Source organism: Balearica regulorum, chromosome 20 (assembly GCF_011004875.1).
Source record: "Balearica regulorum gibbericeps isolate bBalReg1 chromosome 20, bBalReg1.pri, whole genome shotgun sequence".
In the NCBI taxonomy this organism is placed as follows: Eukaryota; Metazoa; Chordata; class Aves; order Gruiformes; family Gruidae; genus Balearica; species Balearica regulorum.
In genome coordinates this window covers 11030981-11043859 of record NC_046203.1, presented here as the reverse complement: position 1 = coordinate 11043859, position 12879 = coordinate 11030981, and the positions used below count along the sequence as shown (strand labels likewise).

Genomic DNA, 12879 nt, shown 5'->3' with positions numbered 1-12879 from the left:
TTTGTTTTCCTTTCAGCTATTTCAGAATCTGAAAAACTTAATGAATCCTTATAGGGTTGCCTTTGAGTCTCCACTTGAACTATCAGCTCAAGGTAATTTATTTTCTGTACAAAGACACACGTCTTCTTGATCAGCCTGCCTCCTTCAGTGGGCATCTTCATGAAGAAGCAATTTTGAGCTCCCTTAAGCCCTGCCGTGGTCATCCTTTTGCTTGTAACCACCGTGTGTAGTGGTATAGCTTGCTGAGCCTGGGTTTTGCCTTGCAATTCCTCAATGTTCACATTTCTCCCAGTGGCAAAGTACCCTAAACAACAGGCTGCTTTCCAGGCGGAGTTTAGGAGATTCATCGTATTACTAGAGCATATGAGGTTCAGGGAGCAGAACCTGCTTTTCTGTAACCAGGTGTGCAGGGATCTCTTGCTGGTACCGAGTGAGTTGCGCCATTGACAGCACCTGGAACGTAGCCCATTACAGCCATTCTACATCTCAGTCTGCTTTGCTTTTTTCTGCCTGTACATCACGATATTTCAAGGCGCTATAGAATTTTTCCTGTTCTTGGATCAATGTAAGTAATTATGGGTGCAGTTTCATAAGCGACATATAGTTGACTTATTCTGAAGTTGCCATAGTTATTTTATCTTTGCCATAGTCCTTGGTACTTTGTTCTCTGGGAAGATAAATACATGCAGCATTAGGCTATAAGCACTGTGGACACTTCCTCTGCTGCTCACAGCTGGCACCGGCACTGAGGGGTTCTTCTTAACTCCTACTCCCTGTCGTAGGAATGTACGGGAGTTGAGCACATTCGAGCTGCGCAGGGTTCTCTGTGCGCGTCCTGCTGAGGTTTGGACCTAGCTTTATACAGCGCACAGATCCCACAGCGAACGTGGTTGTACGTGCGTGCCAAAAAGCACCTTGCAGGGTTTCCATGCCGCTTGGCAGGCAAGGCGGCAGGTTCTGGGCACGTGCGTTTAAGCAGTTGATCATCCAGGAGGCTGGGCTGAAGAATACGTCTGAATTTATCCCCTTGACCAATCTGGGACGCGCTAATAGTGTAACCTCTCTAATCCTTTGCAAAGTCATCTGAAACTAATCTTAAGCAGGCCTGAAAAGCGAAAATCCCCTCCTTGAGCCCTGTCTTGGAGTCCAGGGTTGTTTGCCCTTGTGTTTTCAAATGTCCTGGGCACGGCCTTCAGTCTGTGACTGCCTTGTGAGACCCCCCCTTCCATCAGAGGTGCCAGTGCTGCAGGACTTGCATTAGTGTGTCCTGGTGAGCTCCTTCCTGTCAGAAGAGACAGTTCTGCAGGACAGAGACAGCCTGTTAACGATAATTAATTTAGATTAGATCTGAGGCAGAAATCCTTCCCTGTGAGGGTGCTGAGGCCCTGGCACAGGTTGCCCAGAGAAGCTGTGGCTGCCCCTGGCTCCCTGGCAGTGGTCAAGGCCAGGTTGGATGGGGCTTTGGGCAACCTGGGCTAGTGGAGGGTGTCCCTGCCCATGGCAGGGGTGGCACTGGGTGGGCTGTGAGGTCCCTTCCAACCCAAACCAGTCTGGGATCCTATGATTCTACGATTTAAAAAAAAAAAAAAAAATTTTCAATGTTAACTATTTTTAATGTTTTCCACAAATCTTTACAATGAGTTTACTCTTAATTTGTAATTTCCTGAAGTCCCTGCCCCAGGTTGCCTCGTGCATGCTGTTGGAGCTGTTGTTTGATACTCTGCAGCTCCCGGCCCCCCCTTCTGCAGTCAGTGCAGAAAGGTCAAAGTCTGGAGATGGACTTTGTGTTCAGTTCCTGCCCCGGTGGACAAACCCTGCCAGGGGATTATTAAGGAACTTTCATGGTTTGAGAAGGTCTAAAAAAGACATTTCCTTCTCATGGGCACCTTCGCATGCCCTGGCTGAATGTTGGTGTTCTCCAAGCGAGGCATGTGGACGGGTTCTCCTGTGCAGGTGGGTTGGGGTCTTTCTGCTGCTGCAGCCTCTCGGGTCTCTCCCTTGTGCTGCAGGGTGTAACCCCTCTGCTTCGTTTCGCTTCTCCTAGGTAAGCAAATGATTGAGACTTACTTTGACTTCCGCCTTTACCGCCTCTGGAAGACCCGCCAGCACTCTAAACTATTGGATTACGATGACATTTTATGAGCTGGAGAAGACTTTGCAAGAGGAAGTTCATCACCGGTGTCCAAGAAGTCATGCTTATTGCAGAGAGACTTTTTTATTGGCACAGGGAGCCCTTCAAAGCCCTACGGGAGGCAGCAGTGCTAAGGGGAGGGAAGAAGGAGCCCTCAGAAGTGTGTCGGGAGGAAAGTCTCCTGGGTCAAGAGAGACTGGAGGAAAAGGGTTTGACGCCTCGCTCGCCTCAGGTCAGAGCTGTGGTGTCTCAGGAGGAGCTGTGTGGAATGAGGACAGGATGGAGTTCCTTGCAGAACTGAGCTGTTTTGGGTCAGAATGGGCCAGATTTGATTCCAGGTCCTTTTAAAGACTTTTGAAGCTCAGGTTTTCTTACAAAAAATAAACCCAATTGCCCATGCACTACAATGAAGAAGTGACCAGAGCACAGAGGAAGGAGGGGGTTGTACTGATGGGACCTTCTGTGCTGGGGATCTTGGAGAGCAAGGACTGCTACACCTACTCCTGCAAGCTTAGATCAAGACGATCCAGTTTCAATGTGAATATATACTGGAACATAGAATTGAAATCTAACTTCTTTTTTTGTTTGTTTTTGTTTTGTTTAATAGAAAATAAGTGCAATTTTTATAGCGAGAGGGGTAAAATCCCTCCCAATATTTAATTAGTTAAAAATAACACACCAGTAACCAATAGATGAGGTATTTTTGGTCTGCTTGAAAATATATTCAAAATGGTAATATATCTTCTGTAGACATATTTAATCACCAGCAAACATGGTTTTAACGTAACTTAGCAGACCCTGCATGTCTGCTGCATTGATTAATCCGGTTTGGTTCGTTACCTTCAGAGTAGCTGTGTTGCACTAATTGTATGTGCTCTCACGAATGTATATTTCTCCTCCAATTAGACACAACTTTGTTACTTTCTATTTTGCTGCTTGCAAAACTATGGGACTTTAGTTTTGCTGAAATATTTTAGGTTAGAAATACGATACCTGGCTGAGAAACCTCCGTCAGGTTCACTACGGTATAAAAATTAATTAGAAATTAATAGCCATGGTAATTACTTGTTCATGCCAGTGTTTTGCTACGTGTTGAGAGACAAGTTCTCTTTCTAGTCTGCTGTGTGGAGCAGCGCGGTTACGCGACCATCGGAAACCCTCCAAGGAGACTGTTCGCTGCGGCATTAGGAAGGAATGCTCCCGGAGGAATACAGCACGGGTTTGTAGCATGAGTTTGAATCTTCCTGATGTTCACTCGATTGCCAGTTTGTTTGTGCATAAACCGCCTCTTTTCCAACGCTAAAGACCTGTTTATTGGTCTGAGCTGCTCACCTCCCTGCATAGGACAGAGTAAAGCCAGAGCTTTGTCAGAGCAGCCGTGCTTTGAGAACCCAGATTTGTACTTGATATTTGAGGATATATATTTTGGAATATATTTGCTTTTTGTTTGTTTAGGTCAGGGGGTTGCTTTTTGTTTTGGGAAGGGGGTTTTTTTTCATCTTCTACTCTCCTGTTCAGAGGATAAATACTGCGTACAGTCTGTGTAGTCACTCTGGCAATTCTGGGAGGTGATACAAGCTATTTCTTTTATAAGCAAGATATACTGGAGAATAACCAGGCAGGATTACCTTGGTTTCCTGATTTCCTGGTATCTAAAATTAGTTAATTGTGAATTGAAGGAAAATACATGTACAAATCTTCTTTTAAATACTTAAAAAAGAACTAGCTGTTCTGATCTGTAGAGTGCTCCTTGCCCCGTGACATATCTGTGGTTGTAATTTTGGGGAGCAGGCCTCTGCCTAGAACTGCTGAACCCTGTACATTTATAGCAGTTTTATAGCAAACCTTTTGAAGAAATAATGTACATAGAGTAAGGAGAGGAATAGGTGGAGAGAGATGGTTTCAAGTGATTTGAAAGCAACATGTTGAACCCAAAAGGTGTGGGCTGCTGCCTCCCCATCTGGTTCAGAGCTGTTGGGAAGCCGCCCTGCTGCGCTGGCCTGACCTGGGAGGTTTGTACCTACGTCTCATCCCTGGCTGGGCTCTTGTCCTCTTGATTTGGTCGTGTTTCCAGACTTGTAGTGAAGGGGATAATAGGCACCGGTCTGTAGCTTTTGGAAGAAGATGCCAGATACAAAAAAAGAAAACAAAACCAATGCCAATTCTCTATTCTTTAGCATGGTAGCTTCCGCCAGCTGTGCTTGTGAGGCACGAGCTGTACGTGCGATGAAAGCACGAAGTCATGTGTTACCTGGAGAAGGAAATGGTAGTGGCAGGATTAAAATGCTAACACAAAACTCTCCCTTTCTGACCCTTTTACCTCCTATGGTTGTGCTCCTAACTGGAGACAAACTGTTCTTCCTCTCTCTTTTCTAAAGTAAAATCCCAATTCAGTGAACTTGTAGCATGAATGTAGCATTGTGGAACTATTGAAAATCTTATTTAAGTCTGAAAGGGCCCATTTATGTATCCACTTCAGTGATTTCTCTGTAGAACTATTGTATATCTATCCTCATTGACCACTTGTAGGACTAGGGGTGCAAAGTAGAAAGGTAGATTGTACAGTTGTATAACTTCTATAGGAAGATGTATATTTGAATGAACATTACGACTGTTTTACTGGTGCAGTTGACTATAGTATAGTATAATGACAAACGATGAATGCGTTTCTTTTCCAAAGATCTATATTCCTCATAGTTTGTGATGTTTATGACATGAGCATATTATTTCCTTTGTAGCGTTCATTTGACTAAAGAGATGAAATACTCTAAAAGCTGTGGTTGGAAAGACAATAGAGTTTTGATGTTTAAAGTCCCTTGTGCGAATAGCATCAATGAAGTTAACTCTTTCTGAAAGAAGAAAACAAATTTCTTCTTTTTAACTGGTTGAATTTTTCAAGTGGCTGCTGGAAAAGGAAAGGATCAGCAGAGGATAGGGAACAAAAAAAAAAAATTGTAATTATTTAAATTGTAGAGTTAAAAATAGAGCCTGTAGCTTCCTCAGTTGGACCAGCCTGTAAAGGATGAGCTCTGGGTGTGTGCTCACAGCCAGGATGTCCCCTCCGCAGAGGCTGAGCGCCTGTTCCTCGCACCCCGAGCACCTCTGCAGCATCTTCTCTGGGGCACGCTGAGAGCAGTGCCTGCGGGCACGGCTCTGCGCTCTGCCTGGGGGAGCTGGGGCTGCTGAGCACGGAGCACAATTTGTCATTCCACTTCTACCTGCTTCTCCCAGCCTTCAGCTATGTGCTCTTGGGGCATGTCTGTCTGAAGCCCTGAAATTAGTTTGTTCACCCATGGTCCGTAGCTGCCGTCTGCGCTGGCTCAGTGGAGCTCACCCCCATAAGGGTAACTGGAGCGAGCAGCTACAGTGCGGTTGAGCTCCCGTCCCCATCTGCTCTGTCAGAGGATCGGCAGCCCTGTCGCACCATTACGCTCAGCCCCGCCACGGGGAACTGCTGCTGCAGCCCCTGTGTGCTCTGGATTTGCTTTTAGCAAGGGCAGGAGAAACGGGGATGCTTGGTTAACCCTGGAGAGAAGCAGATTAAATTGGGATGGCTAACTTGGGTGCCAAGCCTGGCTGTGCACCCCAGCCACGTGTGGGAGTTTCTGTTGCTCTTGCTACGGGGCAGGTGAATGTCAGCGGAGAGTGTTATGGCCCAGGCTGGGATCGTCACCTCCAGGAGAGAAGGGTGGGCAGCAAGTGCATCAGCTGGCTCACGTGCTGGGAACAGCCCCCGGCCGTTTTCTCTGGTGCCTGCAGAGAATATTCTCTTCGAGGGAGGTCATCTTGTCTTACACGGCGTTTTCCAGGGAGGCTTTTCTCTTTTCCTCTTGTTTGGCTGGGAAGGAAAGGGAAGAAGAAAATTCAAGTTACCTGAGGGATGTAGAAATAGGTAGAAAATTGAGATAAAGCTTTTTGGACCTCTCCTCATGCTGCAGCCAGCAACTTCCCTTTGCAGCTGACCTCCAGGCCCCGGGGTGGGAAACGGATGAGTTAGCAGATACTTCCTGCATTAAAAAAGAAAACAAAACTAGAAAAATCCTTGTAGCTCTAGCAAAACATCTGACTGTAAAAGGCAACCGGCCAACTCCTCCTGCCCCGTGCAAGGACTCTGCTGTGCGCACCCATGGGGTCCCACCCGCTGCTGCCTCCGAGTGCCTCTAGAGCCGCCCGAGCCGTGGCCGTGGAGGGGCTCCGCTCTGCCGCTGCGCAGGGGACTCTGGAAATGAATTTCTTCTTCGTTTCTCAGCCTGGACTTGTTGCCTGAAGCTCAGTGCAAGTTTCCTATTCCAGGCACTTCTGGAGTACACGTGTGTGTGTGTGTGTGTGAAGAGACGACACGAACACAGGCTCTTTCCCGTGGTCTGGGGTAGATGCTCCCCCTCGATCGCCCCTGTTCATTTTGCCACGTGCAGTAAAGCATGAGGCAGTGTTATCGTTCCCGTCCATGCTGTGTTAGCATCTCTCCGGCTCCTGGCACGCAATCGTTTCACAAATAGCTGCTGTTGTTTCAGGACGTGACTGCGTTAGTGACCTGTGGCTGGGAGTTCCTGTTCCCAAGGCTCTGCTGGCAGAGCGACTGCCAACGCTGCTTCGTCACCTTCAGGCAACATAAGTGGGGTTAGTTGAAAGAATGGAAAATGCTCATTTTAGATAGCCAGCCTGGCGGGATCTGGGAATGGGAGCGTGCCCTTAATCCTGGCCCAGACAGGAGGTGGAATGACTGGCTCGCTCTGCTCTTAGTGTACGTGTAAACATTCAACCCATCAAAGCCCAGTTTGAGTCACACATATATTATTAATGCATTGGTCCAGGATAAGGTATGTTACTGTATGGTTAAAAAAAAACCCTTTCAAGGCCCTTGGCAGTTGGCGTGTGTGGCAGAACCACGCATCAAAGGATGTGCTGGGTTGGGTCACCCTTCCTCGAGCCATCAGGCCACACTGCCGGTACCGGCACACAGACTTGCAGGTACTTGTACTCTGGGTTTTGCCGTGACAGTCCCTGGAGCTGATGATACGGCCAGCCCTTCCTGAAGGCTGCCACCCAGATAATCCTCCCAGGGAATATTGAGCGGCAAGATAATTTTCCGCATAATCTGTAAAAAGTTGTTTGTGATCCTCTGTTTTGTCCCACTGATCACAGAGTATCCGTGGCTTTCTGCATCTTCCATGGGATGTTTTTTAACCTCAGCTGTGGAAACACAAGCCAAAGTCAACTGGAAACTGTTAAAGGTCTTGATGACAAGTCAGCCTGCTAATAATATCGTCTGCTTGAGCTGAGTGAGTAAATAGGTGGTTTAATGACCATGAACCTGATTGTGATCATTGTTATTCCCAGGTAATCCTGCTGTGTAATCGGCAGAATTAACAGTAAGACACCAGTTTGCTGTCTCTGCCTAAAACGCCAGTGCACAGTCTCTTGACGAGGTTGTGCGTGAGCTATCAAAGAGTGACAGGAACCGGTAGCTGCTTTGATTCAGAAATAAATTTGGCCCAACATACTGCCGATCAGTGGGAAAAACTTAAGAGTGGAAGGAATAAACATTATGGACATTAAATGTAAAGAATCCAGATGAAGGGAAGCTAAATTGCATTTTTCCATAAACATTTAGTAAATTTTGAAGAACTAATACAACCTAATAATTTTTCACGTTATTGTTTTGCTTTTAGAGTATCCTTAAAATTGACATAGGGAAGGACAGATAAACCCATCCAGGGTTGTCTTGTGTTATGCAGTGAGGAGCCAGACTGTGTTAGTTAGTTAATTGGGCGCTCCAGTTCTTCCTTATCTCAGCATCCCAAGGAACTGGTGATTAATCACAGCAGTAATGGCCCTATAAACCTTCAGCAAGAGGAGCCTCTCCCCCTGCATTGCTAAGCCTTGAGCAAAGGAAATGTATTTGCAGAGACTCAGGAGCAGCGGATGGAGCCAAGCCTTCAGCCCACGTCACGGGGTGGCCCCTCTGTGGGTGCAGCCCCTGCCCTGCTCCCCGCTGTCTGGGGGGGTTCTCTGTGTTCGCGTGGTGTTTTCGTGCCGTGGTTGTGCAGGGGACGTGTGGAGTTGTACTTGGGGAACATTTCTTACCTGGGGAGACTGAGCTGCCGGGGTGCTGAGGAGGGGACTGGTCACTGCCAGAGTCACTTCTGGCTCAGGACCAGCACAGATGCACGGCAGCCGTATTCAAAAAGCTTCAGTAGAAAATGGGGGGTTATTAGATTTTTTTTTTTAAATTTATTTTTTAGTGCTAAACTCAGTTGTAGTGATATAGTCCCCACTACAAAGTCCTGTTAACCCGGAGCTGGTGCAGAGCTGGGGATTCAAGGACAGGTACCTTTGCCCTTACGTTTGAAATGCCCTACAAACATCGCAGGCAAGTACAGCCAAGCGAGGTCCTTTGATGTGGATCCTGCTCCCCTGCGCTTGCTCTGCCCCCTGTGCTGAAGGAGACGGTATTTTGTAGGTGTTAAGGTGGGAGTGACTGAAGAAACCGAGCGAGTTTGGTGTTCCCTGTCCCAGGAAACCAGGCTGGAGTCGTACTGGAATGAGCAAGGGACCATAGTTTTTCTGCTGTGTATTTCCTGTTGTTCTTTAACAACACTATTCCTGGAACTGGGGTGACTTCAGGCGTGATACTAAGAACAACAAAAACTCAGGTCTCACAGGGCTGGGAGTCAATGCGCTTTTGGGACCTTTACTGTTTCCCCTCAGAGTTTGGGCAGCAGTTTTCATTTCCAGCTCCTTCGCTCAGCAGAGGGAGGGCTGGCAGCTACTGCAGAGCTGCTAGTGAGGGGGGCATCTTGGCTTTCTGAAGAGAAAACAAAACCCTTGAGTAACAAGTGTAAAAGGTAATGGTGCAGGCTTTGAAACTGGTAATGTGGAGAAGGATAGGTTTTATCTGGTAGTGCTCTTAAACTCTGAGATATTTGAGTAAGTTACTTTAATCCAAATGAGAAAAAGAAATAAAGAAGCATAGTTGTCAAAATAATGGGGGGATAAAATCCCAAACCACCCAAGTCTGAATAGTAATCGGCCATTTGACAAACCATGTGAAGGTAAAGCACTCTGTGCAGAGATCCTGCCTCTACTCTCAGCTGAGTTCAGAGGGAGCTCACAGCATCCCGTTCCTTTCGAAATCAAACTGGAGTGCAGGGAAGCATGGCTGCGCCCATCGGTGCTGCTCCGCGCTGCTCAGGCAAGGCTGGGTCTGCACCCACCTCCCGGTACGTCGGGTCCCTCTTCTGCTCATCCCATCTCAGCGGGAAGCTGAAGGCAGAACAGAGATGCATAAGGAGCTTGAAATGTTGGCCCCAAGAGAGCCTCTGGGTTAGAGGGCTCAACCTGAGACACGCTGGTTTGAGGCCAAAACTGGCTTAAAGTTAACGGGGTCTTGGTGGGCCCTGGACCAGCAGGCTGGCTCCTGGGAAAAGTCAGAAGGAAGTTACTCCGAAGCACTCTCCCCGGTTTTTGAGGTGGTTTCTGGCCGGGTGCCTGCTGCCCAGGCACGGGGCAAACCTGGCCGTGACGCAGGAGACATCTGCCATCTCTGCTGCCTCCGTTAACATGTTTCTCTGAGACTATCTGCTGCTTCATGTATGATAACCAGGTTTCAAATACATGGATGTTTCTAGGTTTTAAGACGTGATTTAATAAAAAGAGATGTTTCTGGGAAAGCAGGTTTTCTCTCTTGTTTGGGTTTTTTTTGTTGTTGTTCTCTGACTGAGTTTATAGACCCAGGAAATGCCACTTGGCAGGTGCTTTGCCATGCTGGCAGCGGGGGGGATACAGGCACCGGGCATTTCTGAATGGCAGCAGCGAGGAAGTGCTGCAGACTCAAGAGCAGAGCTCCAGAGGTGCAGGAGACCCAGATGCAGTTAAAAGGGGAGGAAGGTAAAAACTCCTGATGCTTTAAACAAAGGACCATCCGAGAGGCGCAAATCCAGTGATGGGGATAGTACAGAGTGATTCACAGTTCCAGCAGGATCTGTGGCTTAGTGAGTACGGACTGGATGGCCAAGGAATCAGAGAGCATCAAGCGTTGTGCCTTTTCCTGGGAGGAAGGCCAATCTCTGAGCACCATCCCAGACACTGAGAAACAGAGCCCCGGAGAAATCCGAGGGAGGGCTAAAGACCCGATAGTCCCTCTGGGGAAAACAGACCAGCTCCAAAGTAAAGCACGTCCCCAGGAGGGCAGAAGGCATCCAATTCCCATAAGCCGCTGTCTTTGTGGCAGCTCTGTTTGACTTAATTGCCAAAGTGAGCAGGTCTGGCTTGAACTCCCAGCTGCAATTTTCCCCTTTATCTGCAATGCTGACAGTCACCTGCATGTTCCTCTTCCGTTAAATGTGGTAACTGCAGCCCCTCTGAGCAGAGGCAGAGAGAAACAGGCTGGACAACTCTGTCATTTAAGGTATTTTTCTTCAGCGCTGGGATCTCTCAGCCTTCATTTCTGCATCCTCCCCATTTGGGAGGACCATGAAGGTGCTTAGAGGGCTGGAGCACCTCTGCCATGGAGACAGGCTGGGAGAGTTGGGGTTGTTCAGCCTGGAGAAGAGAAGGCTCTGGGGAGACCTCAGAGCCCCTTCCAGTCCCTAAAGGGGCTCCAGGAAAGCTGGAGAGGGGCTGGTGACAAGGGCAGGGAGTGACAGGCCAAGGGGAATGACCTGAAGCTGCAGGAGCAGAGATGGAGATGGGATGTGAGGCAGAAATTCTTCCCTGTGAGGGTGCTGAGGCCCTGGCACAGGTTGCCCCGAGAAGCTGTGGCTGCCCCTGGCTCTCTGGCAGTGGTCAAGGCCAGGTTGGATGGGGCTTTGGGCAACCTGGGCTAGTGGAGGGTGTCCCTGCCCATGGCAGGGGTGGGACTGGGTGGGCTGTGAGGTCCCTTCCAACCCAAACCAGTCCGGGATTCTATGGAGAGGTTCTTCTTCATGTGCCGCTACCACAGCAGGCTGGGACACGCGGTATCCATCTCAGCAGTGTGACAGGTGACCAAAATCACTTTTAGCCCTTACCACCACCTGCACAGACCGCTTCTGGCCACAGACCTGGCCACTGTTCTCCCTGAGGCCTTCGCAGAGTCGTTGATGCCCTGAGTACTCGGTGGCCAGAAAGACGGTCTTTATTCTTTATCCTGGAACCATTCCGTGTCGGCACCATCCTGTTTTAAATCAGTGTTATAGGGTACAAAGTCAAATTTGTTCCAGGAGCCCAGTTACAACCGGTTATTTTTACCTATTGCCTTCTTCCCTCTCCCTTTGTGCTCTGTCATGTGTGATGGACACAACCCCAGAGCAGGGGCTCTGCAGGTGGAGTTTTGCTCTGCCCTGGAAAAGGGCGAGGAACTGAGATGTCTCGCGGGGGTTTAAGGTGAAGTCACGCATCTGAGTCCTGCTGGGCCCTGCTCTTTCCCTGTCCCCTTGTCACCTGGCTGTACTTGGGCTTGTCCCAGCAGTATGTGCCACGACTGGTACTGACGTGCTGTGCACACCGCATCCCATCGCCAGCTCCGTGGCCGCATCAGCTGTGCCCTGGCGCTCCTGGGACAGCGGGAACTCATGCCTGTGCTACGTGGTGGCACTCTGCCATCACACCCTCTGGTCCCGTACCCCGCCGCCGGCACACCTGGGTTTTGTAATCCAGCATTTGGGTTTTTTATGCCAAAATATGAGCACTGAGTGGGATTCCCGGGAGCCTCTTAGTAACAGCACTCAGGCAGTACTCGAGTCAGCCGTGGGTGTAAACACAGCGACGCGGGGGATTAGCTCCAAAGCGCTCGCTTGCCAGCCAGGTTTCACTGTCCAGTCTTCAACACTGTTCCACTGACTCAGCCTGGTGTCAGAAACGATGCAAGGCTCCCGATCTTGACTGGCAGGGGAGGGGATGAATAATGGCTGGATTTATTTTTTTGTTATAAAGGCAGGCGGGCATGCAGCGAAACCAGCAGATGTCAGGTTCAATCCCCACAAAGGGAGGCGTTTTCTTTGCACCAGGTGCAGATAAACTGTGGGATTCATTATTTCAGGATTTATGGGCTTTACACGGGCTCAAAAGCCAACCAGACAAGACCACGAAAGAGAAATCCATTGAGATCCCCTGAGTACAAAGGCGCATTGTTGGCTCTGTACGTGCCTGAGCCATGAGTCACCAGAGGCGGGGAAATGTCACTACCCGCTTGCCCGGTCTTTATCCTCAACCCTGGGCACCCCTGTGGGCCGGGGCGGGGGGGCAGGATGTGGGACAGTGCATCGGTGCATCGTGGACCTGTGCTTCGGCCAAGTGCAGCGGGTCACACGTAAACCTTAAATCACCCTTATATTATTTAAGCTGAATCACAAAGAGCTGCCTCCTGCCATTTAGCTCTGGTTTGCCGGCTCGCAGCAGAGCAGCTCCTCAGGGTGCACAGCACATCTGGGCGGCAAACAGCACATCTGGGTGGCGCACAGCTCCCGGCACGCGGGCAGCTTTGGCAACAAAATACTATTTCCAGTAGTATCGTTTCCAGGTATCCTTTGAAAAAGGCACAATTGCTCTGTTCTGGCTCGGGAGTGCAAAGGTAAGAGCCTTATCAGCAGGATACGGGGATCCTTGCCATAAACACACCTGTGTTTTCAGCAGCCCCGCTGCAGCGGGGTGAAGTCGCTCACATCGAAGCAGCCCAGCACACCGGGGTGCGGCTCTACAGCTCCCGGGCAGACGACCGTGGCAAGTTCTGGCCAAAGGTTATTTACGCCACGGCATGCCATGTCCCC

General features: G+C 49.2%; 1 protein-coding gene across 1 annotated transcript in view; it reads left to right on the top strand.

The window, feature by feature from the left end:
* The window catches only part of NSMF (NMDA receptor synaptonuclear signaling and neuronal migration factor), a 52865-nt gene extending 43066 nt beyond the window's left edge, over window positions 1-9799 (top strand). Inside the window, 2 exon segments of the mRNA XM_075772245.1 lie at window positions 17-92; window positions 2045-9799. Of these exon segments, the coding sequence (XP_075628360.1) occupies window positions 17-92; window positions 2045-2142 (174 nt within the window). The 3' untranslated portion in view covers window positions 2143-9799.
* The last annotated feature ends 3080 nt before the right edge of the window (window positions 9800-12879 follow it).